The 26,304-nt window shown below is 45.3% G+C and overlaps 2 protein-coding genes across 3 annotated transcripts in view; both read right to left on the bottom strand.

The window, feature by feature from the left end:
- Positions 1 to 4,464: 4,464 nt before the first annotated feature.
- LOC133136321 (uncharacterized) lies at positions 4,465 to 14,067 on the bottom strand. 2 transcript variants are annotated; one of them, XM_061253684.1, is made up of 9 exons: positions 13,958 to 14,067; positions 13,244 to 13,300; positions 9,618 to 9,722; positions 8,461 to 8,640; positions 7,408 to 7,500; positions 7,169 to 7,243; positions 6,642 to 6,707; positions 6,431 to 6,496; positions 4,465 to 4,653 (listed from the first exon to the last, which is right to left on the bottom strand). In XM_061253684.1, the coding sequence occupies exons 1-9, from the start codon at positions 14,016 to 14,018 to the stop codon at positions 4,538 to 4,540; spliced, it is 819 nt and encodes a 272-aa protein (XP_061109668.1). In that variant the 5' UTR covers positions 14,019 to 14,067; the 3' UTR covers positions 4,465 to 4,537. The 2 variants fall into 2 exon arrangements, with proteins under 2 accessions (XP_061109668.1, XP_061109669.1); XM_061253685.1 differs by lacking the exon at positions 9,618 to 9,722.
- Positions 14,068 to 19,141: 5,074 nt separating this feature from the next.
- Positions 19,142 to 26,304, bottom strand: part of LOC133137722 (transcriptional repressor p66-beta-like) — a 22,372-nt gene continuing 15,209 nt past the window's right edge. The window contains exons 2-7 of the mRNA XM_061256052.1: positions 25,771 to 25,893; positions 25,258 to 25,606; positions 24,482 to 24,684; positions 23,922 to 24,023; positions 22,310 to 22,520; positions 19,142 to 21,468 (exon numbers count right to left, since the gene is read on the bottom strand). Coding sequence (XP_061112036.1) covers positions 21,332 to 21,468; positions 22,310 to 22,520; positions 23,922 to 24,023; positions 24,482 to 24,684; positions 25,258 to 25,606; positions 25,771 to 25,893 — 1,125 coding nt within the window. The 3' untranslated portion in view covers positions 19,142 to 21,331. The remainder of the gene's footprint in view (positions 21,469 to 22,309; positions 22,521 to 23,921; positions 24,024 to 24,481; positions 24,685 to 25,257; positions 25,607 to 25,770; positions 25,894 to 26,304) is intronic.

The raw sequence follows: 26,304 nt of genomic DNA, 5'->3' as shown, positions 1-26,304 counted from the left end.
GTGTTTCTTTGTTTCAGGGAGACTTTACAGTGTTTCACTGTTTCAGGGAGACTTTACAGTGTTTCACTGTTTCAGGGAGACTTTACAGTGTTTCACTGTTTCAGGGAGACTTTATAGTGTTTCTCTGTTTCAGGGAGACTTTACAGTGTGTCTCTGTTTCAGGGAGACTGTACAGTGTTTCACTGTTTCAGGGTGACTTTACAGTGTTTCACTGTTTCAGGCAGACTTTACAGTGTGTCTCTGTTTCAGGGTGACTTTACAGTGTGTCTCTGTTTCAGGGTGACCTTACAGTGTTTCACTGTTTCAGGGAGACTTTACAGTGTGTCTCTGTTTCAGGGTGAGATTCATTACGCCTCTCTGGGCCGTCAGAACTGGAGGGAGAGGCCGCAGTCACACAGTGAGAGACATCATGTGATCTACTCCACTGTGGCCGGAGGCCTGGGATTGGCCCAGGATAGGCCCGGGATAGGCCCGGGATAGGCCCGGGATAGGCCCGGGATAGGCCCTGGATTGGCCCAGGATAGGCCCTGGTCAGAGGTGGACAGCACAATGCCCTTGCCAAACAGGCCTGTGAACGAGAACAGCCACCTCTACACACCGGAGAGAACTATTCTTCTTGCTGTGATATATTTACTCCTTTTTACCGATGTTATAGTATTTGTATTTTATGATTTCTATTTTGTCTTGTGAATGTGTTTGAAAGGCCCATCTCAGGCTTATACAATTAGCATATGCTTTAAATGCTGTGATATATTGCATTGGATTTGTTCTTACACTAATCTATGTTCAATTGTATTTGTCCCCATGAAATAAATATACAGAACGAAATGTGCATTTTCCACATGGTATGAAATGTATTTGTCATTCAGGGCAGTACTATTGCAATTATAAATAACAAATCTATGCCACCTTTTTTGTTTGACTTTTCCTGTTGGAATAGTTTTCTATTTTATTTTGTGAAAACATGACTGCAATATTACAGGCACATTGACATTTTTGGATTCTGGTTTCTGCTGAAGTACGTCTGTGGCTTCAGCACAAGTGTACTTCTGTTCACAGGTTAGTCTTTGTATTTAAACCTCTTGCGTCGTGTTCTCAGTAAAGACTCTGGGTAACTGTTTCTGAATGTGTTTACTGCATTTCTATCACAGAAACAGGTACTGTAGTAAACATATGGGAGTTAGATCTAAACTTAAATAGAAGAAGGCACGGTACCCAACTCACCTGGCCAGATTCAAAACTCTATATACTTTTACACAGGATTATAGAGACATGGTAAATGGCTGGAAATTATATAGCACCTTTATCCAAAGCGCTGTACAATTGATGCTTCTCATTCACACACCAACTGCGATTGGCTGCCATGCAAGGGTCCAACAGGCTCATCAGGATGCACTCAGCGACACTTTGACACACCCCGGGCGGGATCAAACCGTCAACCCTCCAACTGCCAGATGACTGCTCTCACCAGCTTAACCAATGTTACCCCACATAATTTATCATACAGCATAAATAGTTATAAAATGCTGAATACATTGAAAATGTTTAGAACTGTATGTCTTTATATAATTAAAGCTGTGAATAAAAAAACGTGACGGAGGATTTCGGCATCATATAAAATGGAAGCAGGAACAGAAGGTTCTAGAAAAAACCTGTTAGTCTCCTCAATGTGTACGTATTGTTTTTCCTTATGGAGTGTGGGCCTGGCAGTGACTCACACTAAAACTGAAAGAAATCTGATCTTCTGATGTGAGATTGTCACAGAGTGAGCAGTCCTTCAAGAACAAGCGTCTTTTCACCTGCCTTGCAGCACCCGAACCTCGGCATCATGGAGGATGGACAGTTGAAACTCGAGGCGCTCTCAGCCCTTTTGGGACGTCCTGTGAAACATCAGAAAGACTTTCAGAAAACTTTCTCATCACAAGCGAAGATTTTGGATATTCCACCTATCCTCTATAATTTCAAATTGCAGAGCAATATCATAGCAGGAAAGCCAAGATCACTCACTGATCGTGACATAGCTGGGGCTGGTGCAGTTACAGGTCCAGAGCTCTTTGTGGATCTGGACGATGTCTTTGACCCGCGGTACGACGAGGACTTCACCCAAATCCAGTATGAAGATGTGAAGCGAGGCGGTGAGAGGTACAGCAGGCCCTATGGGTGTACGCGTTATGGTCTGAAGGTCCTGGGTAAATATGAAGATGGAGACGGCTGGTTGGGAAATGGAGCTGATGCCTGGCCAGTGTCTTACCACGGCACCAAAATGGAGGGTGCCAAGGCCATCATGAGCAGCTACTACAAACCAGGAGCAAGACAAGTTTATGGAAGAGGAATTTATTCAACACCAGACCTGAAAGTGGCTTTGGAATATTCAAAGAGATTCACGTCAGAAGAAACAAAGAAGACTTATGATGTGATTCTACAGAACAGAATCAATAAGAGAAATAGAGAAATTCCTCGTGAGAATTACTGGTTGGTGCCAATTCCTCAGGGCACATCTCCAGAGAAGGAGAAAGAGATTTCAGAAAAGTCCATTCGCCCTTATGGCCTTCTACTGAGAGAGGTGAAATAACATGCACACCTCCGTTTGGAAAATCAATGTTCTAGATAAAGGAATATATTGCATATTGTATGTTAGAAACATTAACAGAAAAATGTTGAAATCTAAGCCAAAACTTTAAACTGCTGGATAACTTCTTATAGATAAGCTTCTTATAGATCTTGCATGTTCAAATTTACGTTGATGTTAAATTGAATACGACAAATTCAACATATTTACAGACAATCATATGTGTTACATAATCAAAATAATATGTATTCTTTCTGCAAATTATTCTTTTATCATATTTGATTAGTGCAATCAATGTCATGACATCTGAATAACAATCAATATATATATTTATCAGTCAAGATTATTATTGTATTTTAAAGGTGTTTTTATCTTCAACAAGCATTGGAATTGATTATGTAGAATTTAGCTTCACTAGAACTGAATATAATACACAATGTGTTTTGGTGCCTGAAAACAATCAGTTGTGACGTGTTAATAAAACTCATGAACAAATATTACCTGACTGTGACAACCATTGTATTCAATTCAAAATCAGTGGCTACGTGTATGTTTTCTGAAGCCTGAGGAAAGGAAAGGAAAAAACCCAAATGAAGAAAGGAAGAAATAGCAGCTACAAACACCGAAAAGAGATTTCAGTTAAAAAAGAATAAACAAGGGTTCTCTTTTTCACCTTTTTTATTTTTTATTTAGTTTATATCCCTATAAGTGGACAACTTTGTTTCTTTTTGATTCCCTGGGTGGCTCTGCTCAGTGCATAATTGATAAAAGCAAAATTTTGAAATGTGACAGTCTTTTTTTTTGTGTCCATCCATCCACTACCTAATCTGCTTATCCGTCCTATCCCACTATGCACTGGGCAAGAGCCAGGAATATTTCAGGACTTCTGAAATATTGTTCCACTCAGGAGAGAAACAGGGAACCAGCCAGCTGAGACCCCTGGGACCGGCAGATGAGGGTAAGTTCTCACTCCTTAATTCAGCAATCAGAAGGAATACTGTATGTTATATACATGCTGTAAATATGACCTGCATTATGTTTATAAATTAGAGTCAATAAGAAAGTAAAAGTCAGTGTTCTTCCCTCATGCAGTCAGACGTCCTGTAACCATGGCTACTGAAGAACAACAGACCGAAACACAGGTGAGTGCAGCTCGCCAGCCGTGAATTTTACACTGAAGAAAAAAAAACATTGTGAAGAATAACTTTTCCTCAAAAATTCACCTGTTGCTTCTTATAGATTTATATTTGGCCCGAGATATTTGTGTTCAAACATTGTTACAATCCCTTCCTATCATTGAAAAAGGCTCACACTCTCTGCCCATGTTTCTAGTTTCAAAATATGCATGCATGCAAATATGCAAATGTGCATAATGCCAATGGCGTTTCAACGTCAGCACGTTCACAGAGATGGGGGATGGATAAACAGTGTTGTGGTTTGAGCGTGTTTGTTGCTGCAATTCCTCTCTTAACCATTTGGAGTCTGAAATTACCTATTGTACCGTTAAACATATATTTGACACTTAAACTTTACATAACTGCCATTTGGCAGACGCTCTTATCCAGAGCGACGTACAGTTGATTAGACTAAGCAGGAGACAATCCTCCCCTGGAGCAAAGCAGGGTTAAGGGCCTTGCTCAAGGGCCCAACGGCTGTGCGGATCTTATTGTGTGATTAGAACCACCGACCTTGCGTGTCCCAGTCGTTTACCTTAACCACTATGCTACAGGCCGCCCACATAAAACAAGCAGCAGCCGTCTTCCCACTTCGGCCCACGGCGGGGCCACGGATGGCCGCAGGCTCCTGGAACATGTGAAACGGCACGTCGGCCCACCACCCGGCGGCTCCGGCCGGAAAGAACCCCCCCCCCCCTCCCGATTAAAACGAGAAGGAAATGACCAGAGACAAATGTTTTTATTTACAAACGTTGCAGGCGGCATGAGGAGCTGAGGGGGGGGTAGGGGAGTGTCAGACGCTGGGATCTGGATCTGAGGCTGCGGAGGGGGTACCGTCGTCTCTGGAGGTCTGCGGCTTCAGAACCGTGCTGTACACCGCCTCGCTTTGGCCCTGAAGACCTGCGGCAACTAACGCACACATTACCCCAAAATACCCAAGAACACAGTCTGTTACACACACAACCAATACTACAGTCTGTTACACACACAACCAATACTACAGTCTGTTACACACACAACCCAATACTACAGTCTGTTACACACACAACCCAGTACTACAGTCTGTTACACACACAACCCAATACTACAGTCTGTTACACACACAACCAATACTACAGTCTGTTACACACACAACCCAATACTACAGTCTGTTACACACACAACCAATACTACAGTCTGTTACACACACAACCCAATACTACAGTCTGTTACACACACAACCCAGTACTACAGTCTGTTACACACAACTCAATACTACAGTCTGTTACACACACAACCCAATACTACAGTCTGTTACACACATTACCCAATACTACAGTCTGTTACACACACAACCCAATACTACAGTCTGTTACACACATTACCCAATACTACAGTCTGTTACACACATTACCCAATACTACAGTCTGTTACACACATTACCCAATACTACAGTCTGTTACACACACAACCCAATACTACAGTCTGTTACACACACAACCCAATACTACAGTCTGTTACACACATTACCCAATACTACAGTCTGTTACACACACAACCCAATACTACAGTCTGTTACACACACAACCCAATACTACAGTCTGTTACACACACAACCAATACTACAGTCTGTTACACACATTACCCAATACTACAGTCTGTTACACACACAACCCAATACTACAGTCTGTTACACACATTACCCAATACTACAGTCTGTTACACACATTACCCAATACTACAGTCTGTTACACACATTACCCAATACTACAGTCTGTTACACACACAACCCAATACTACAGTCTGTTACACACAACCCAATACTACAGTCTGTTACACACAACCCAATACTACAGTCTGTTACACACATTATCCAATACTACAGTCTGTTATACACACAACCCAATACTACAGTCTGTTACACACATTACCCAATACTACAGTCTGTTACACACATTACCCAATACTACAGTCTGTTACACACATTACCCAATACTACAGTCTGTTACACACAACCCAATACTACAGTCTGTTACACAAACAACCCAATACTACAGTCTGTTATACACACAACCCAATACTACAGTCTGTTACACACATTACCCAATATTACAGTCTGTTACAGCACGTATATGAGACACTATCATGAATGGGCTATATCATTGATTACATTGCATTACATTAATTTAACAGACACTTTTATCCAAAGCCACATACAATAAGTGCATACCGAAGAACAACTATACAACAGGAAGTACAATTCACATAGAGAACCGGTTGTTTCCAGCCATGAACATCAAATTCAGTGCACGTGGTAAGTTCCAGCCTTGGTATGTAAGCCAAGTCAGGAAGTGCACTTTGTTGTACGTCACTCTGGATAAGTCTGCCAAATGCCATTAATGTAATGTAATGCAAAGTAAAAGTAATAAGGTAAGCAACTAGAGCACCAAGATGAACACAAACGCAAAGAGTGACAGTCCCAGATTAAAATTGTATTAAATGTATAGTACCAGAAGAGGGCTAGGAGATTAAAACAGGTGATACACGAGTAATAAAAGATTATGGCACTCTCTCAGGGGCGTAAAGGCACAGTGTGAAAGTGAATGAATGCACTTTCATGAACATGCTGTATCATATAGTATACTGTGTATGAATACTACCATAAACATGTTTTTTCAAGCAATTAAGGACAAAACGTATTCCTTACCATTGTCACTGGAGGCCAAGGGGTTCTGGGCCAGACTGAAAATGACCTCACTGGACTCCTTCAGGTCTGCAAGACAGACTGACGTTACACTTAATAACCAGGAAACCAGCCAGTTACACTGCGCCACCATGTGGTAGGAGGTGTAACTGGAAGAAAAAAAAAATCAACTATCAAAATCAACAAGATAAATTATGAATTTCAGTCTCTGTACCTTTGCCGCCTGAAGTCTGGGGGATCTGGGCAAAATGGTAAACAGGCTCCATGGGGATCTGTTGACCTGTGTCAAAAAAACAACTAATAACAAATAACAAATAACACAGTAACACAGTAACACTGCCTGTTACAGTGCTGGGGCAGCTGACGTGCTTCTGCCTGAGTTGTGATAGTGAGTGGCAATGAATACGATTAGCCATTTCAGTTCTGGGAGAAAAGAGGGGGGGGGGGGGGGGGGGGGGTGTTTACACTGGACCCAGCATTACAGATGGCTTGTGGGTAAACTTCCTTCAATGTGTACAATGGCATGCTTAGGAGACCACATAAAAAACGAAACTCCAACATTGTTCATTTGACATTCTGCCCCAGAGTGGCACTGAAGAACAGCCCCGGGTAAGGAGTCATGTGACCCTCCCACTCAGACGTGCTGAATGAACACTGAACGCAGCACTGAAAGCGGAGCCGGCAGAGAGCTGGATGTGGGGGAGAGAGGGCGCTCTTTGGTGTCTGCGCGGGGGAACGCACCATCGTCTGCGCTTGCGGGCGCTCCTTCCTCGATGCTCTCATAGGTGAGGTCTGCCACTGCAGTGCTCCTGCTGGCTGGGAAAGAGGGGGAGCGTTACTCCACAGTGTTACACACAGTGTTACTCCACAGAGTTACTCCACAGAGCAAAGTAGAGCAAACCCACCCACTCCCTAAACAATTAATATTATTGAATAATTATATTACTCGAATATATTTGACCCCCCCTTTTTTTTTTTACCTCTTCTTCTGGCATGGCACTTCCACAGGGTGACGGTCACCACAGCGACAAGGAATACCGCTACCACGGCAACCGCCATTTTCCACTTTGTGGCTACAAACGGAACAGACATGACAAGATGGCGGCGGTTCAGGTCAGTCCCTTCCTGACAGTGTTGACCTCCAACACTCACCGACTTGATGGGCTAGAATTAAGCCGCCGTAATCAATGAACTAATACGGTTAATCCACAGAAACTTCAGCTTCACTGAAAGGGTTAAATGGGAATAATTTCAAAAGAGGAATAAAGAGGTAAGGTTAGATGAACGTGAACCTGTTCCCGCCTCTCTCTGTTTTTCTTTCTCCCTTCACTCCCTCCTTTTTTGTCTCTCTGGTGGTTGATGTTGTCGTCATTCTCACTGGGAAGCGGAGGGGTTTGTATGCTCTTGGTATCAGTGAGCTCAGTGGCAATGAGGAGGCTATTCACAGACTCTCCACCAGAGGGCAGCATAGAGCAGTGCAGCGCATGTCTGGCATTAAGGTTTTAATAGCTTAAAGGTCCTGTATCGTAGATTTCCCTTGCTACATGGATTCGAGGTTGTTATAAAAACACTGTAAAAGTATGAAAACGCACAGTTGCCAAATAAATCCACACAATCCGCGTGAAGAAAATGTGCTTTAAAGCCGTTTGGACTTGCGTGAAGCTGGGACATCACAACGCCAGGCTTGCCTGCTTCAGCGTGGCCCACCGTGCGGCCGGAGCAAAGCCATTGGCCACGGCCTTCTGCTCTTTGGAACTAGCCAGCCAATCAGAACAGAGGTGCATTGACATCAACGTGCCTTTAAGACACAGTCGCTGGGGCAGTCTGTTCTTTGGGAAAGCGCAGGACAAACGCAGGAGAGTTGAGAATTTAGTACTTAAAACAACACAAACCTCTTCTCATGGACAGCAGGACCTTTAAAACAACACAAACCTCTTCTCATGGACATCAGGACCTGAGGTGGAACGCTGGACAGGGGTACGATATGGGACCTTGAAAATAAACTGACGTGGGGTGGGGAGTTAAATGTTTACCTTGTTGTGGAGTGGAGCTGAAGTTCTCTTCTCCTTTATCCTGATCACTGCTACCTTTAGTTCTTTTCTTTTCTCCACCCCTCCCTTTACTGCTGTCTGCCTTTTCATTTTTGTAGGGGTCATTTGTTTTTTCCGCAGGTTGTCCAGAGTACTCGAAGTCCGTAACGACACTCAACGTCCCTGAAACGGAGAGTCATGAGACACCACAGGAGGTTTTTCTCTTTCTCCCTCCCTCAGTCCCTCCCTCAGTCCCTCTCCCTCTCTTTGTGCTTCGTACATCGAAATGACCACATTCAGACGGCGGCCATTTTCTCACACTCGGGGTGGGAAACGTCACCCGGAACCCCGGAAAATAAACATTGAAGGGATGACCAGGACTGCACAACGTTTCGGGATTTTGCGCCAACTTCCAGTCTTAATTATTTAATTGACTCAATCATATCTCATCTGACATGTGTATGAGTACCGGCTACAACTGCACACTGCAAGTGTATCCTAATGATTTTAAAAACAAGGCAATGGAACAAAAGGTTGGTTGGAACAAAAACCAGTACGCAGACCAGCCCTGGAGGAGCGGGGTTGTGCACCCCTGATATAGCGTGCCCAGTCAAGTGCCACGGAGAGCCAATAGTACGCAGGTTTTCATTCCAACCAATCACTGCGCCTACTAATTTCACTAATTAACACACCTTCAACCAGAGTTGAGGGAACTAATTACAGAAATGTGGTGTAGTGATCTGTTGGAATAAAAACCTGCGTACTGGCACATGATTGGACACCACTGGTCAGTGTGGTTTCACCACTGCTTGCTTATTATCTTAAATTAAGTACGCCAAGTGGTCAGGAGGTTCAGCTGTTGTTCAGGCCAAACCTCTCAGTGGACCAGCTACAGCAGCAGAAGACCAGCAAGTCCAAAAAATAAGTCTAAGAAATACCTAGTAAAGTGCTCACAGAGTGTATATTGTATGATATTCAAACTTGCTCATTTTCTTTCTCGCTGGCAGTTGATGTTGTAGTCCCCAGACACTCCACCAGGGGGCAGAGCAGCGCAGCGCACATCCAACAGCAAACTAAACTCTTAACATGAATGGAGAGAGGTGTATGTGGGGGGGGCAGAGGTTTGTTTTGGAGTGGGCCTCAGCTGCAGTCCTCTTTACCTTTGCCATCCTTTTCTCCACCGCTTCCACCGTCATCCTCTCTTTTCTCCTCCGTCACGTCTCCCTGCCTCTTGTCATCTTCCGGTTTCTCACTGCGTCTCATCTCTGAAGCAGAGGGGCGTGAGACGGCAGAGGAGGTTTAAAATGGCGCTCAGCTCGGTTATGAAGCAGAGGGGCGTGAGACGGGGCAGAGGAGGTCACTTTTGCTCTGTTTGTTTGTTTCTTTGTTCTCAAAAAAAAAAAAAAAAAAAAAGGCCCTGGTCCTTATCTTTGTTGTGCAGGTAGCAGTTGAAATTGTACTTCCCTCTAGGGTCTTTCAGCGCACTTATCCCTGGTTATGGGTATGCACTTTGTTGTACGTCGCTCTGGATAAGAGCGTCTGCCAAATGCCAATAATGTAGCGTAATGTAATGAGGAGGTTTAAAATGGCGCTAGGCTCGGTCCTGAAACTGTGCAGAGCTCACTGAGCACAAGATGGCTGAGCGCTCAAAACAAACGCCTTTTTTTAGCACTGAAGACAGGGGTGAATAAAATGTGGTGATCTGTTTTGAGGAAGTGGGTGCCGGAACGTCAGCAGGGGGGTTTTTTTGGTATCCTTTTCTGGATACCACACTTCCTGTCTCTTCTGAAATCACTCCATTTTCTGGTGTTTGTGAGAGAAAGAGTGAGTGAGTGAGTGAGTGAGTGAGTGAGTGAGAGGGAGAGAGAGTGAGAGTGATAGATAGATTTCTGTCTGTAGTTCAACCAACATCTATCCTGCATGCAAACGCTCCAAAAGTGCCTCCTACATCTGATCACATAAAGACATGCTGAATTTAAGCTTTAATAATTGTATTATTCTCAATGCACATACATATTTGTCACAAAAAACTATGTATGTGCAGGCTTTGGAGATAGATATATATATATACAGTGGGAGCAATAATTATTTGATCCCTTGCTGATTTTGTAGGTTTGCCCAATTACAAAGAATGGACGGCCTGTAGCGCAGTGGTTAAGGTAAATGACTGGGACATGTGACGTTGGTGGTTCTAATCTCGGTGTAGCCACAATAAGATCCACACAGCCGTTGGGCCCTTGAGCAAGGCCCTTAACCCTGCATTGCTCCAGGGGAGGATTGTCTCCTGCTTAGTCTGATCAACTGTATGTCGCTCTGGATAAGAGCGTCTGCCAAATACCAATAATGTAATGTAATGTAACTGTGTAGAATTTTAATCATAGGTACATTTTAACATTGAGAGACAGAATATCACAAAATAATCCACAATAACAACATCATATAAATTTTATATCATATTTTCACATGAAATAAGTATCTGATCCATAGAACAATAGGACTTAATACTTGGTGGAGAAACCTTTGTTGGCAAGCACAGAGGTCAGACATTTGTTGTAGTTTTTCACCAGGTTTACACAGATCTTGGGAGGGATTTTGGTCCACTCCTCTTTGCAGATCCTCTCCAAATCCTTAAGGTTCCGAGGCTGTCGCTTGGCAACTCGAAGCTTCAGCTCCCTCCACAGATTTTTGATGGGATTTAGGTCTGGAGACTGGCTAGGCCACTCCAGGACCTTAATATGCTTCTTTTCGAGCCACTCCTTTGTTGCCTTTGCCGTATGTTTTGGGTCATTGTCATGTTGGAAGACCCATCCCATTTTCAGTGCTCTCACTGAGGGAAGGAGGTTGTCGCCCCAATTTTCCTCCCCTCGACGAGTCAAGTTGATGCCAAATAGCTCTATTTTTGGTCTCATCTGACAACATCACCTTCTCCCAAGCCTCCTCTGGATCATCCAGGTGTTCTTTGGCAAACTTCAGATGGGCCTGTACATGTGCCTTCTTCAGCAGAGGAACCTTGCGCGCGTAGCAGGATTTTAATCATTCACGGTGTAGTGGGTTACTGATGGTTCTCTTTGTGACTGTGGTCCCAACTGCCTTCAGGTCATTAACAAGCTCCTCCTGTGTAATACTGGGCTGATCCCTGACCTTTCTCATGATCATTGATATCCCACGAGGCGAGATCTTGCATGGAGCCCCAGACCAAGCGAGATTGGCGGTGACTTTGTGTTTCTTCCATTTTCTAATAATTGCTCCAACAGTTGTTAACTTCTCACCAAGCTGCTTGCTTATTTTCTTGTAGCCCATCCCAGCCTTGTGCAGGTCTACAATGTTGTCCCTGATGTCCTTAGACAGCTCCTTTGTCTTGGCCATGGTGGAACCGTTGGAATCTGATTGATTGTGTGGACAGGTGTCTTTTATACAGCTACATAACGATGTAACGAGTTGACACAGGTGTTTTGGGTAATGAGTTAAGATTAGGAGTGTTTCTTAATGGAAAACCAACTGGTCTGTGGGAGCCAGAATTATTGCTGATTGGTAGGGGATCAAATACTTATTTCATGCAAAAATACGATAATAAATTTATTAAATTTATATGATGTAATTGTGGATTATTTTGTGATATCCTGCCTCTCAATGTTAAAATGTACCTATGATTAAAATTCTACACAGTTCCATTCTTTGTAAGTGGGCAAACCTACAAAATCAGCAAGGGATCAAATAATTATTGCTCCCACTTTCACCTTTCAGTATCTAGTCTTGATTTTAGGCTTTTGATTGCCTTTAACTAGATACTGAAAGCTTTTTTATACCTGCACATTGAAGCAATTGAATGCACCGGACCAATCAGAAACAGCTGAGCCAACTGTGCAATTATTTTTGGTCCCCTAAAATGGAGGGACTATGTTTAAAAAGGCAATGTAATTCCCAAACTAATCACCTGATATGGCTGTAAATGCCCTCAAATGAAAGGTGATAATCTGCACTTTAAACTCACACCATTGTTTAATTTCAAATGTAATCTGCTGGAGTACAGAGCCAAAAGGAGACAAATTACACCAAATACTTACGGACTGCACAATACATTTTTACTAAAATATGCAGCTCCACTTTCTAAAGGATGCTGTAATGTAAGCGTTGCCATCTGCCTCAACCATCAAAAGAGGAAAGAGGAACCGAAACCTCCACGCTGCCTGAACACTCAAAAAAAAACCAACATCGGACATACACACCAGACCAAAGTATCACAAATGCATTCATCCTTTCAGTTATTGTGGTAAGTGGTGATTTTTAATCAAGGTGAAACAGAGCGCACAGGAAATATTTTGTGTTTGCAACCAATTGTCAAGCATATTGCAAAAGAATATTAAAAAAAAATATATATATTATTATTATTATTGCTAGGGTAGCACAAGGACATTAGCAATAGATTATAGAACATGGTGTATCAACTATGCAACAAACATTGAAAGGAGTATTAAGATACGCAGCCTCAAACCACCCTGTCTGCCACCAACAATCATACAATGATCAAAGACACTTAGGTCACATTCCTTCCCCATTCTGAGGTTTGGAATGAACAACAGCTGAACCTCTTGACCATGTCTGCATGCTTTTGTGCATCGAGTTGCAGCCACTTTTTGCTGATTAATGTGCCGGCGTACCGGTGTACCTAATAAAGTGTACCGCTTGTGAATAAATAACAAAAATGAGAGCAAGAAGAAACAGGGGAGGAAAAAGAGGACTGAGAGAGGAAGGAAGCTACAAACCTCCATGGGCGTTTAATATTTACCTGTTCCGTGCCTCGGTCCGGTTCCTTCTTTGTGACTAGGATCCCCCTCTTCTTTACCTGAGACACAAACCCATGTCAAACACCAAATAAATAATCATCAAAAATGTGTGGGGCAGCCTGTGGCCTAGTGGCTAGGGCACATGATTGGGACTCAGCATGTTGGTGGTTCAGCCCCCGGAGGATCCAGCTCTCGATCAAGGCCCTCGACCCCACACTGCTCCGGGGGTATGGTCCCCTGCTTAGTCTAACTGAGTCACTTTGGATAAAAGTGTCAGCTAAATAACACTTTTTTTTTAAAGCAATCCGTTGGTTTTCAAGACTTTAACAAAACAGTCTATGGACAATAAAGGCCTCAACTTAATGATTTATAATATGAAGATATAATTTTTCATGATTCTGCTGTCGTGCAATTTAGACATTACAACAGCGGTATGCAGAAGAGCATCTCTGAACACACCAGGCATCATAACTGAAGGTTACCGCAGTAGAAGTAAAAAACATTAGTCTAATAAATATCTCGGAAAAAACCACATAAAGTGCTCGGTGAGTGTATATTGTTAAATACAAGTATGCACTACTCCTATACCACTGCAAGTGACATGCTCTTAAATCCAGTTCAACAAAATCTTCCACTCCTTTGAAAAAAAAAAAAAAAAAAAATAGCCTGGAAGATGACGGACAAAACTTATATTGCAGGTGAAACAACAAGCTTACCGCTGCGTGGAAACGCCAGGGCTCCAGAAAGCAACAGACACAGAATGATGAAAGCTTGCATGGTGCGCTCTGTACCCGCTGCAGACAGTGGGACTGTGAAAATGTGATCTGTGCAGGATCACTTAAACAGGAAAGAAGGCAGAGCATGTGGTGTGGGCGTTCTCGTGTAGGAGTCATAACCGGAGTCTTATTTAACTTATTTACATTACTTTTTTTTTTTTTTTACATTTTAGTCATTTGGCAGACGCCTTTAATCCAAAGCGACTTACAAGTGCATAGGTTCTACCATAAGTCAAAGCATCACATCCAGAACTAGCAAAATACACATGAAATGCTGTTCTAAACAAAGTTGTCATCATAAGTGCATTTTTTTTTAGACAAGGATAGGGATATCGGAAAGGAGGGGCAGGGGAAATGAGGAGGGAGGACTAAGGTAGAGTTTGAAAAGGTGGGTTTTGAGTCTGCGTTGAAATAGGGGGAGAGATTCTGCTGTTCTGACAGTGGTAGGCAAGTCATTCCACCACTGAGGAACCAGAACGGAAAATAGGCGTGAACGTGCAGCTCGACTGCCAGGTGCACGTAGAGATTTAACGTAAGTTCAGCAATACGATGCACTTGCAAGTTTGACAAACAGAAGAAGACTGGGAAAACCCATCAAAATGCATTACTTACTCTTACCATAAGCAATTTAAATTTTATAGCCCGGCTGTGCCAAGAGGGGTGTGTGCTTTCATCTCAAACTGACCGCAGCTTAAAAACACCATATTTCACACAGGATTCTCACAGGTTTAGAGGTGTGTGGCGCTTACATGCAAGAATGTACGGTGGTTACAGTGTGAATGTATGATGTTTACTGGCGTGAATGGATGAGCTTTACAGGTAATAATGGATGATGTTTACAGGTGTGAATGGATGGTGTTTTCAGGTGTGAATGGATGATGTTACAGGTGAGAATGGATGGTGTTTACAGGTAATAATGGATGATGTTTACAGGTAATAATGGATGGTGTTTACAGGTGTGAACGGATGATGTTTACAGGTGTGAATGGATGGTGCCTACGGGTAATAATAGATGATGTTTACAGGTGTGAATGGATGGTGTTTACAGGTGTGAATGGATGATGTTTACAGGTGTGAATGGATGGTGTTTACAGGTAATAATGGATGAGGTTTACAGGTGTGAATGGATGGTGTTTACAGGTAATAATGGATGAGGTTTACAGGTGTGAATGGATGTTTACAGGTGTGAATGGATGGTGTTTACAGGTGTGAATGGATGATGTTTACAGGTGTGAATTGATGGTTATTACAAGTAATAATGGATGATGTTTACAGGTAATAATGGATGTTTACAGGTGTGAATGGATGATGTTTACAGGTAATAATGGATGAAGTTTACAGGTGTGAATGGATGGTGTTTACAGGTAATAATGGATGATGTTTACAGGTGTGAACGGATGGTGTTTACAGGTGTGAATGGATGATGTTTACAGGTGTGAATGGATGGTTATTACAGGTGTGAATGGATGATGTTTACAGGTAATAATGGATGATGTTTACAGGTGTGAACGCATGGCGTTTACAGGTGTGAATGGATGATGTTTACAGGTAATAATGGTTGATGTTTACAGGTGTGAATGGATGATGTTGAGAATGCAGCCAGAAGTGGTGGAAGTGCTTTCTTAAGGTGTGAATTCTTAACTGAACATTCTAATGCCAAGGTCATAACCACTGTTGGGGTGTTTTTGGAGTTCTGAGGACACACCCTTCTCCACAAAGGTGATGTTCACTGTCAGTGTGGCCAAGGTAACCCCAATGATCAGTGACACAGTGTCCTTGTTTTTTCCTTAAACACAATAAAAACACTCAGGTTGTAAACTGTTCCATCCTTTATTAAACATAGCTTGCAAGAGATAAATATTACAAAGTTATTTCCTCCAAAATTAGCTTATTTTTTCAGTCAATGCATAATCGTTATTAATCAACTGGCAGTATTCAAACAGCATTAATATTTTTTTTCTTTTCATTTTGTTTTTTAGACAGTTAAATATCAAGGATGTGCAAAAGGTTTGGATTAATCTTCAAAATAAAATTAAAAATGTAATAAAATCTAATTTGATGTATTGTGTAACCTCATCCCCTAATCCCGGTTCCATAAATTTCCATTTAGCCGCATAAAATATATCTAGGAAGATCAAGAGCAATCGGAAAGTAGGTTTAACAGGGCATTGCCGCGACTTCATAGACCCCAAACATGTCAGTTCAAATGATTCACTGAAATAACAACCATCTTCCATGTCGTCTATCCACGTGCTGAAGCAAATAACTTACAATTAAATGACACCCATGATAAATCCGCAGTCCGTCCACGAATTTCAAGTTAATCTGGGTGACAGCACTGCATGAATTCGCGCTTGCAGACACCTCATGATAACCTACGTCAAAACCATTTGAAGTAACCGTTAAGAAATCCTAGAGCAGACTGTCATCAATACCTGCTCAAACCTCCAATTTATTTTACCAATCAAACCTCACACGCTATTAAGGTGAATGGGGCTGAACTGTCATTAAATGTTCCACTCAGACGACCACTCTCTTCTGTCACTGGAAATATATTTTTCGTGGAATTGTCCGTGGAATTGTCCATCGGTATTGAGATGCTATATCTTGAACTTTTATCCATTTGATCTCTGTAGGCACAAATGGAAATTAGGGCTTTGTAGGACTGGACTACAATTCGCAGAGGAAGAGCTACAACGGCACCTATTCCTGCGATTCCCCCTCCCACCCCGGCTGCAATGTTCACAACAACGCGGACAGGCTGTTAAGCAGAGGGGTGAAATTAACCGTGTTTTAACTTCACCATTACTGATGCAAAGCAAAACAGAAAAAAAAACAAACAAAAAAAAAAAACACTGTTCACGCATTTACCCATGAAATGTTTTGATCCTTCTATCAGGATACGGATCAGATTCTCTACTCTACACTACGACCTACAAAAATATACAGTAAGGGCCAAAAATGCGTTCATAGCTAAACAAAAACAAAGAGAGAATTATAATCCCATACATTTTGCACATTTCTTACAAGTTAATACACAGTGATCACAAAACGAAATGACGCGCTTCACAATATTCATGGCTTTTTGTTTGATTTTCTACACAATATACAACCATCTTATTTTTAATTTTTTTCTTAAATCCAAGGAAAAAAGCTTATGTACAATAAGTCATTATTACTTCTGGCCTAGCAAATATCATGTCATTTGATTTCATAGTTCATACAATTTTTGTTTTTAATCTTATTTTTTCTTTATTACAAATAAAAAACAAAAACAAAATGCTGAACTGAATCGAGAAGCCAGCGAAATAAGTTTTTTAAAAAATATTTAAAACCTTAAAAAAATTGACATTTAAAAACCTTTTTTTCCCATATGCTTAGTTTTTTTTTTTTTGTGATTGATAGTAAAACTAAGGTACACGGATGCATCTAGCATAGTTGATAAGAGAGCGAGATCGAGAGAAAGATGTTTTCAATATACAAGTCAGTCTTTGTAGTGGTGACAATGTACCATCTAGAGAGCATCAAGTCTTCTCCCCGTGCCAAGATCTAGAAGATTTCAAAGGAATATAATCGCGTCCCGAAGAAAACTGTATTGCATTCCACTTTAGCCGACCGTAAACCGGGGACCTAGTCACATAAATAAAAGATTCTCGCGAGAGTGTAAACTTCCCTACTCCTTTAAATATTGCACCTGCGGATCGAATCTGCCCGCAAGCATTTCATCTCCAGGCCGCTCTGAGCCGTTTGTCAGGTTCTGAGACGTCTCTCTACGGGACAGCCCGGCTTTGGAGGTGGGGACAGGACAGCTGAAGAGGGGCCTGAGAACAGGGGTTCCCAATCTTTGGGCTGGGGTCATTGGGGGGTGCGCGGTACGATGCAAAGTAATGGTTGAAGTCAAACGTACTGGTGACGCTATCTGCAGTCATCCATCACCGTCATGGGGCAGCCTGTAGCCACAGTGTGGCCCCGATAAGATCCGCACAGCCGCTGGGCCCTTGAGCAAGGCCCTTAACCCCACATTGCTCCGGGGGGGGGGGGGGATTGCTTAGTCTAATCAACTGTAACTGTAACTCACTTCGGATTAAAGTGTCAGCTAAATAACATGTAATAACGTAATCCATAAAAATGCACATTGTAGTTCACCTTCTCCCGTGTCTGAACACATTAGGTGAGGTTACCTTGCGGGAGTGGGCCCAAACAAAAAACAAAAAACAAAAAACAAGTAGTAACTCATGAACTGGGTCCTGGACTTTGAAAGTTTGGGAACCCCTGCCGTAGTGGGTGGAGCCCCGAAGTGCTGTCTGTCAGATTATTGACAGAATTAACCCTTCCCCAATGCAAAAAATAAAATGAAATAAAATAAAATTGCAAACACTCTTAATGGCTGCTGCTATCCAGCGTTTTCAAGGGCTCCGCCCATCAAAGGCAATGTCAGTCACCCAAGGCTTGGATCATCACCATGGATACTACAGGTGTGATGAGCACCAATCAAAATGAAGCCGGCAGCGACAACGCGGAACGGGGCAGGAAATACCGCGAAAACAAGGGATCGGCTGCGAGCGACCACAAACCTCCTCTAACCCTAACTCTAACCACTAACCCTAACCCCAACCCTAACCCCTAACCCTCTAACCCCTAAACCTAACCCCAACCCTCTAACCCCTAACCCTCTAACCCTAACCTCTAACCCCTAACCCTAACCTCTAACCCCTAACCCCAACCCTAACCCTCTAACCCCTAACCGCTAAACCTAACCCTAACCCCTAACCCTAACCACAAAGGTAAAAAGGTAGGCCAATGCAAACTTTCATTTCCCAAGAGGCCCTAATATGGGACAACTTGGGAAATAAAGATTTCTTACTTACCTAACCCCTAACCCTAACCACAAACCTCCTCTAACCCTAACCCCTAACCCTAACCCCAACCCTAACCCTCTAACCCTAACCCCAACCCTCTAACCCTAACCCCTAACCCTAACCCCTAACCCTAACCCTCTAACCCCTAACCCCAACCCTCTAACCCTAACCCCTAACCCTAACCCCAACCCTAACCCTCTAACCCCAACCCTCCTCGGACATCCTCCGACCGTGACCCGTGCCGACACCTCCCCACCCTCCTCCCCTCGCCCCGTCCCGGTGGACTGAACCGACCTACGGGAGTTACAGAAAAGCAGGCGGCCGAACCGCGTTGCACGTTTACGCAGGCCCGTGTGGACGGAACACAAACAGCCTCAAAGTCGCCGGGACTCGATGGTACTGGGCGTTTATGTTCTCAGCGAGGCGGCCAGTCCGGCCTCACTGTCCTAGGCAGCTCAGTGACTGGTTTAATCCAGTTTGAATGTAATACTGCTCAGTGTTAGAATACTGTGTCTATTTTTTTTTAACCCCCTATTGAACACTGGGCCTTAACGCGTCGCCCCCAGAGTCCAGGCTGACTGAACCAGTCGCTAAAGCACAGACCCCTTGAAGGATTGACCAATGCCCAGCCTCAAGAGGGCGTTATATTTAATGCTACCTTTATTTAAATCACACGGGTGACCAGCTCCCCTCGATGCACGGAAGCTCCCTCGATGTCCCGTTTCCATCCCCCGCCCCATCAGTTCCCTCTCTCACTCTCCATCCAGCTTAATTAACGTGTGGATCGCTCAGACGACAATAACTAGCGGGGATAAAAAAAAATCATAGTTTAGAAAACATTTGCCGAAAGGAGAAACCCTGATTCAGTCTCCAAACTCTCTCGTAAACAACCCACGCCAGAAACCCGCAAATTGTAATGTCTCTCTACGTTTTCCGTTTTTCTGCTCTTTCTAACAAAGTGCCCTGGAGGGTTCTCCTGTGCATACAGAATGATTGATCCGTGACTTGCTATTATAGATAAAAACCATCTCATTCTATATTTTCATCTATATATATTTTATATAGATATTTGATATTTTTATCGCTTTATCTTTTCGTTAGTTTTAACATTATCGTCTCCCGGGAAAGTACCTCTCAGGCACACAACGGTTTCCACGGGAGACGCCGCCGGAAATGAAACAATAATATCAAAAACGCCGAGAGGCCAGCTTGAAGCCGTGAAAACCATCCCGACATTAACCAGCTCTCTCTCTTTCTCTGCCCCCGTCCAAGTCTTTTCCCATCAGTTCCGATCACGCGAAGGACAGCATAAACGAAAAACAGACCTAGGAGTCTGCACCAAGCTCCAAACGTCTGTGGAGAAAAAAAAAAAAAAAAAAAAAAAAAAACACCGCCACTTCCCGTTGAATTGTGCCGTGCCAGGCACGAAACCGTCCGAACGCTCATAGCAACAAAAAAAAAAACCCCCAAAAAAACCCAAACTGACGAGTAGAACGTTCCCCCTCCTCTCTCAACCAGTTGTCATGCCAACAGACCACAGCCAAGCGGCAGCTCAAAGCCCTATATTTGCCTGTAGCACCTATGGCGTAGCCTACACGTGCTCCTGTTTTAGGTGAGCTGGAGTCCGGGCGTCAGTCTAACCCGGAGGGGTCAGGCCGGGATCGCGTCGGCAGGTCCTCCGTCAAAAGTTATTCCATCAACGGGTCCCGATTCCACAGGACCGGCGAGGTTCTGTACGTTTCTGAAAGGGGACCGGTCGCGTGGGCCGCGGAGACGTGCGCTTTTTCCTCTGGCCTGGACGCCGGGCCGAGGGACTTGTTTCGGAGGATCTCCCCGAGCTCCAGCGACGCTCCGTCGGCTCTGACTGCCGGCGGGAGCTTCAACAGCCCAGAAATCCACACTCCTCTCAGGTTCAGTTTTCTTTCGTTAGTTTAGCTTTTTTAAATGGTGTCTTTTTATAATCCAGCCAGGAAAAGCCCTGTTGATTGAGAAAGGGAGGGAAGGATTGGGAAGGTGGGGCGATGTGGGGGGGTGGGGGCTATGGGACTGGAGCAAACATTAAATATAGGAGGAAACTAATAATTTTGGGACACTTAAGAGCGCCCATCACAAAAATATAAAACATAAATAAATAAAAATAAACGATAAATGCACTAATTAGCATAACAATAAACATAATAGGAACAGCAACAGAAGCAATAGCGATAATAATAACGATAAAGCTAATATGTAATATGAATACTAATAACACAAATAATAATACTACTAATAATAATTATATTTTTGATGATTTTGCTAGTAAGAAGGCGACTTCACCGACAGCTTGGCGACTTTTATACTTGCTGATTGTGTTGTTGGGATGGGTTAGCGGGTTCTGCAGACACTAAGAGCATGCGCCAGGGGGCGGGGCGTTGCTATGGGTGATGGGGGAAGGGGGAGTGGGTGTGGTCTGGGCTCATTTCTGGCCCGTGATTGGCTGAGATATGGAGCGGGGCGGGATCATGTCCAGCAGGTACTCCCTCTGTCTGTCAGCCAGGCTGGAGCCCTTCAGCCCGGCCACTCCACCTGGGCTCAGGTAGGCAATGTTCAGCCCTGTGGGACCCAGAGAGGCAATGTCATCATCATCACCATCATCACCATCATCATCATCACCATCATCACCATCATCACTATCATAACTACTACTAATATCACCATCACCATCATCACCATCATAACTACTACTAATATCATCATCATCATCACCATCATAACTACTACTAATGTCATCATCATCATATTATTATTATTATTATTATTACTATTAAAAACTTAATATTATCATCATAATCACTATCATCATCATCATTGTTATCCTGATAACTATTACTATAATAATAATTATTACCATTATTATCATCGTCATCATCATCTTTATTATTATTAGTATTATTACTCCTAAAAACCTAATATCACAGTCATTATCATCAAAATCACCATCATCATTGTCATCATAATCCCTATTATCATCATCATGATTATTGATATTAGTATCATCATCACTGTCATCATTTCAACTATTAGTATTATAATTATTACCACTGTCGTCATTATTATTATTATTATTATTATTATTATTATTATTATTATTATCTTCAATAACTATATATCATACAGCAACCAAACGTACCACCCTCATTATTATTATTATTATTATTATTATTATTATTATTATTATTATAACTAGTATTGTTGTTGTTTGTGTTTTCAGTTAGGGAACGTCAGCGGCGACGTGGGGCAGAGGTTGCCGAGGGCGACGCGGGGCAGAGGTTGCCGAGGGCGACGCGGGGCAGCGGTTGCCGAGGGTGACGCGGGGCAGAGGTTGCCGAGGGTGACGCGGGGCAGCGGTTGCCGAGGGCGACGCGGGGCAGCGGTTGCCGGGGGCGATGCTCACCGGGGATGTTGTAGAGCTGGCGCCGGCTCTCGTGCTGCGACCTGCTGGCCCCGCCCCCGCTGGCCCCGCCCCCGCCGCAGCGCTGCTGCTTGTTGGTCAGTCCCATGAGGCTGCTGGCCACGGACAGCTGGGACGCCTGGGCGAAGTTAGACAGCACCCCGCGCGCGGAGCTGGACAGCCCCCGCTGGAGAGAGGCCTGGGGCTGGGGGGCCTGTGGAGGGGGGCAGTTACAACAACATATACCCCCCACCAAACTCACACCCTCAACATGACACCCAGCACAATACAAGAACACATACGTAAAATAGGTGTGGGTGGTACAGGGTGTGGTTTGGGTGGGTTAGGGAGGGTTAGGATGGGTTGGGGTGGGTTAGGGTGGGTTTGGGAGGGTTAGGGAGGGTTAGAGGTGGGTTAGGGTGGGTTTGGGGGCCGGGTGGGTTTGGGAGGGTTAGGATGGGTTAGGGAGGGTTAGGGAGGGTTGGGGTGGGTTTGGGTGGGTTAGGGAGGGTTTGGAAGGGTTAGGGTGGGTTAAGGAGGGTTAGGATGGGTTAGGGAGGGTTAGGGCAGGTTAAGGAGGGTTAGGATGGGTTAAGGAGGGTTAGGATGGGTTAGGGAGGGTTAGGGCGGGTTAAGGAGGGTTAGGGCGGGTTAAGGAGGGTTAGGGTGGGTTAGGGTGAGTTTGGGAGGGTTAGGATGGGTTAGGATGGGTTAGGGTGGGTTAGGGAGGGTTAGGGTGGGTTTGGGAGGGTTATGGGTTAGGATGGGTTAGGGTGGGTTAGGGTGGGTTAGGGAGGGTTGGGGAGGGTTAGGGTGGGTTAGGGAGGGTTAGAGGTAGGTTAGGGTGGGTTAGGGTGGGTTTGGGGGCCGGGTGGGTTTGGGAGGGTTAGGATGGGTTAGGGAGGGTTAGGGAGGGTTGGGGTGGGTTTGGGTGGGTTAGGGAGGGTTTGGAAGGGTTTGGAAGGGTTAGGGTGGGTTAAGGAGGGTTAGGATGGGTTAGGGCAGGTTAAGGAGGGTTAGGATGGGTTAAGGAGGGTTAGGATGGGTTAGGGAGGGTTAGGGAGGGTTAGGGCGGGTTAAGGAGGGTTAGGATGGGTTAGGGAGGGTTAGGGCGGGTTAAGGAGGGTTAGGGTGGGTTAGAGAGGGTTGGGTGGGTTAGGGTGGGTTATGGAGGGTTAGGGTGGGTTAGGGTGGGTTAGGGAGGGTTAGGGTGGGTTAGGGAGGGTTAGGGAGGGTTAGGGGGGGTTAGGGTGGGTTTGGGAGGGTTAGGGTGTGGTTAGGGTGGGTTAGGGAGGGTTGGGTGGGTTAGGGTGGGTTATGGAGGGTTAGGGTGGGTTAGGGGGGGGTTAGGGAGGGTTTGGGAGGGTTAGGATGGGTTAGGGAGGGTTAGGGTGGGTTGGGGTGCGGTTTGGGGGCCGGGGGGGTTTGGGAGGGTTAGGATGGGTTAGGGTGGGTTAGGGTGGGTTAGGGAGGGTTGGGGTGTGGTTAGGGTGGGTTAGGGAGGGTTAGGGAGGGTTAGGGTGGGTTAGGGTGGGTTAGGGTGGGTTTGGGGGCCGGGGGGGGGGGGGTTTAGGGTGGGTTTGGGGGCCGGGGGGGGGGTTTAGGGGGCTCTCACCTGTCGCAGCGCCTGGTGTCGGATCATGGTCTCGGCCTTGCTGACGCTGGGCTGGGCGGAGCCGGGGGAGAGGGCCTGCTGCTGGAGCCTCTGCTCGATCTCCTGTGACAGTGCACAGGCACAGCCAATCACAGTCTGATCCCTAAGGATTACTGAATTATCTGGATAAGTTCACGGAGTAATTGGTAAATGGTAAATGGTTGGCATTTATATAGCGCCTTTATCCAAAGCGCTGTACAATTGATGCTTCTCATTCACCCATTCATACACCAACGGCGATTGGCTGCCATGCAAGGCGCCGACCAGCTCGTCAGGAGCATTTGGGGGTTAGGTGTCTTGCTCGGGGACACTTCGACACAGCCCGGACGGGGGATCGAACCGGCAACCCTCCGACTGCCAGACGACCGCTCTTACCGCCTGAGCCACGTCGCCATGTTGGGGTTAACTCCAGGATTTACTCAGCGCAGTTATCCAGCTAACTCCGTAGTCCTGCTTCATGAGACAGGGGCCCCCTGGACCTCACCCCCCCGCCCCGCCCCGCCCCGCCCCGCCCCGCTCACCTGCTCCTGCTGCAGGGCCTTGACGAAGGCGTTCTTCAGCCGATTGGTGTGCTCGGCCTTCAGCGCCTTCTTCTGATTGGACGTCATGCACTGCTCGCACAGGATGCGCCCGCCCTTCTCCTGCTTCCAGTGGGGCGTGAAGTCGGTCCGGCACTGGCCGCAGAAGAAGGGCTCCATCCGGGACAGCGCCCCCCGCAGCTTACCTGCGCAGGTCAGGGGTCAAAGGTCGTTGTGATGGACGTACAACAGCGGCAGGACAAGCAGGCAGGTGCCGGTACAGAAGTCAGAGGTCATTGTGATGTAAAACAGAGGCGGGGCAAAGCAGGTGAGTGTCTGGTTCGGCAGTATATGCCAACCTCAGTTCTTAATTATGCCCCATCACCCAAATGACACCTGCATGATTTTCGGTGTAACTGAACGGCTGCTATGTCATCTTCTTTATCATTTCATTATTTATGAAGTTAAGACGCAAGAGACATGGTTTCCACAAGGGGGCAGCATTGTCTACACTATCATTTATCATCTCATTTACCTTAAAGAACCATGCCATGATACATGCAGGAAGTAGACTGAAGAAATGTATCAGAGATGTTTCTAGTGAACCCCACTTCAGACCCTGTGTCTGACTCAACTGGACTGAGATCACTACTTAAGCCACTTCAGTCCCTGTAGCCGACTTCGGCTGATCTGGAATCAGTATTAACCCCACCTCAGTCCTACCGCCCCCGCCCCCCGCGCCCCACCCGGCTGATCTGAGGTCAGTGGGGCCGGCTCACCCGCGCTGTCGATGACGCTCTGCACCACCTCCTCCAGGCCCACCATGTAGATGAACTCGCTGTTGGCGGCGGAGGGCAGGAAGTGGAGGAGGGGCGCGGGGGGCTTGGGCGGCGGGATCTCCAGCAGGGTCTTCTCCAGCTGCTTGCGCAGGGCCAGCTTGGCGGCCGCCTGGCTGCTCACCTGGTCCCCCAGGGACCCCACGCCCGGGCTGGGGAGGGCGGACGGGCTGACCGCCCCCACGCCCACGCCCCCCACCCCGCCGGCGCCCCCCGCCTGCATGTGCGCCAGGTTCATGTAGATGGCCGAGGAGCTGGAGCGCTGGGACGCTGCCACCTGCTGGCTGGAGGCCTGCATTACACACACACACACACACACACAATATCACATTTGCTACAGAAACAAATCAGGGGGTAGGATGAGTTCAATGTGAAAACAGGCACACGCACACATTCTCAAACACACACACTCTCACACACACAGACAGACACACACACACACAGACAGACACACACCATGCCAGGCTTGGGTGGGACCCTCTGTCCCTGGAACTGGGCGGGGTTTGGGGCGATGACACGCTGTGACATCATCATCTGGGGCAGGGCGGCGTTGGCGGCGGACCGGATCACCGTGTGCCCCTGCGGAGAGGAAGGAGGACCGCCTTAACACAGAAACAACAGGCACTCAAATCTGCGTGTGCTGCCTGCGTTATGCAGAACCCCGAAAACACCGGTCAGCCCAACAGAGTACGGAACCGGACGCACGACATTAAATACAAAACAACGACTGCAAAACACGAACGCGCAACAACATTCATTAACAAAAACCTGGAAATTATCAAAAAATTCGACAAGGGAGTGAGCTTAACAGCTGCTGCTATAGCGTAGCTGACAAGGAGAATAACGCGTTTGACATGAAAAAATACAGGACAAGATTAATTGTAATTTATTACTGTTATTACACCTACTTATTCATGCGATTAAGTAAAAAAACAAAACATAATCTTGATCTTAACAAAAAAGGAACGGCAAATTGCACAATGGCAATTT

Source organism: Conger conger, chromosome 9 (genome assembly GCF_963514075.1).
Source record: "Conger conger chromosome 9, fConCon1.1, whole genome shotgun sequence".
In the NCBI taxonomy this organism is placed as follows: domain Eukaryota; kingdom Metazoa; phylum Chordata; class Actinopteri; order Anguilliformes; family Congridae; genus Conger; species Conger conger.
This window is presented reverse-complemented; position numbering and strand designations above follow the sequence as displayed.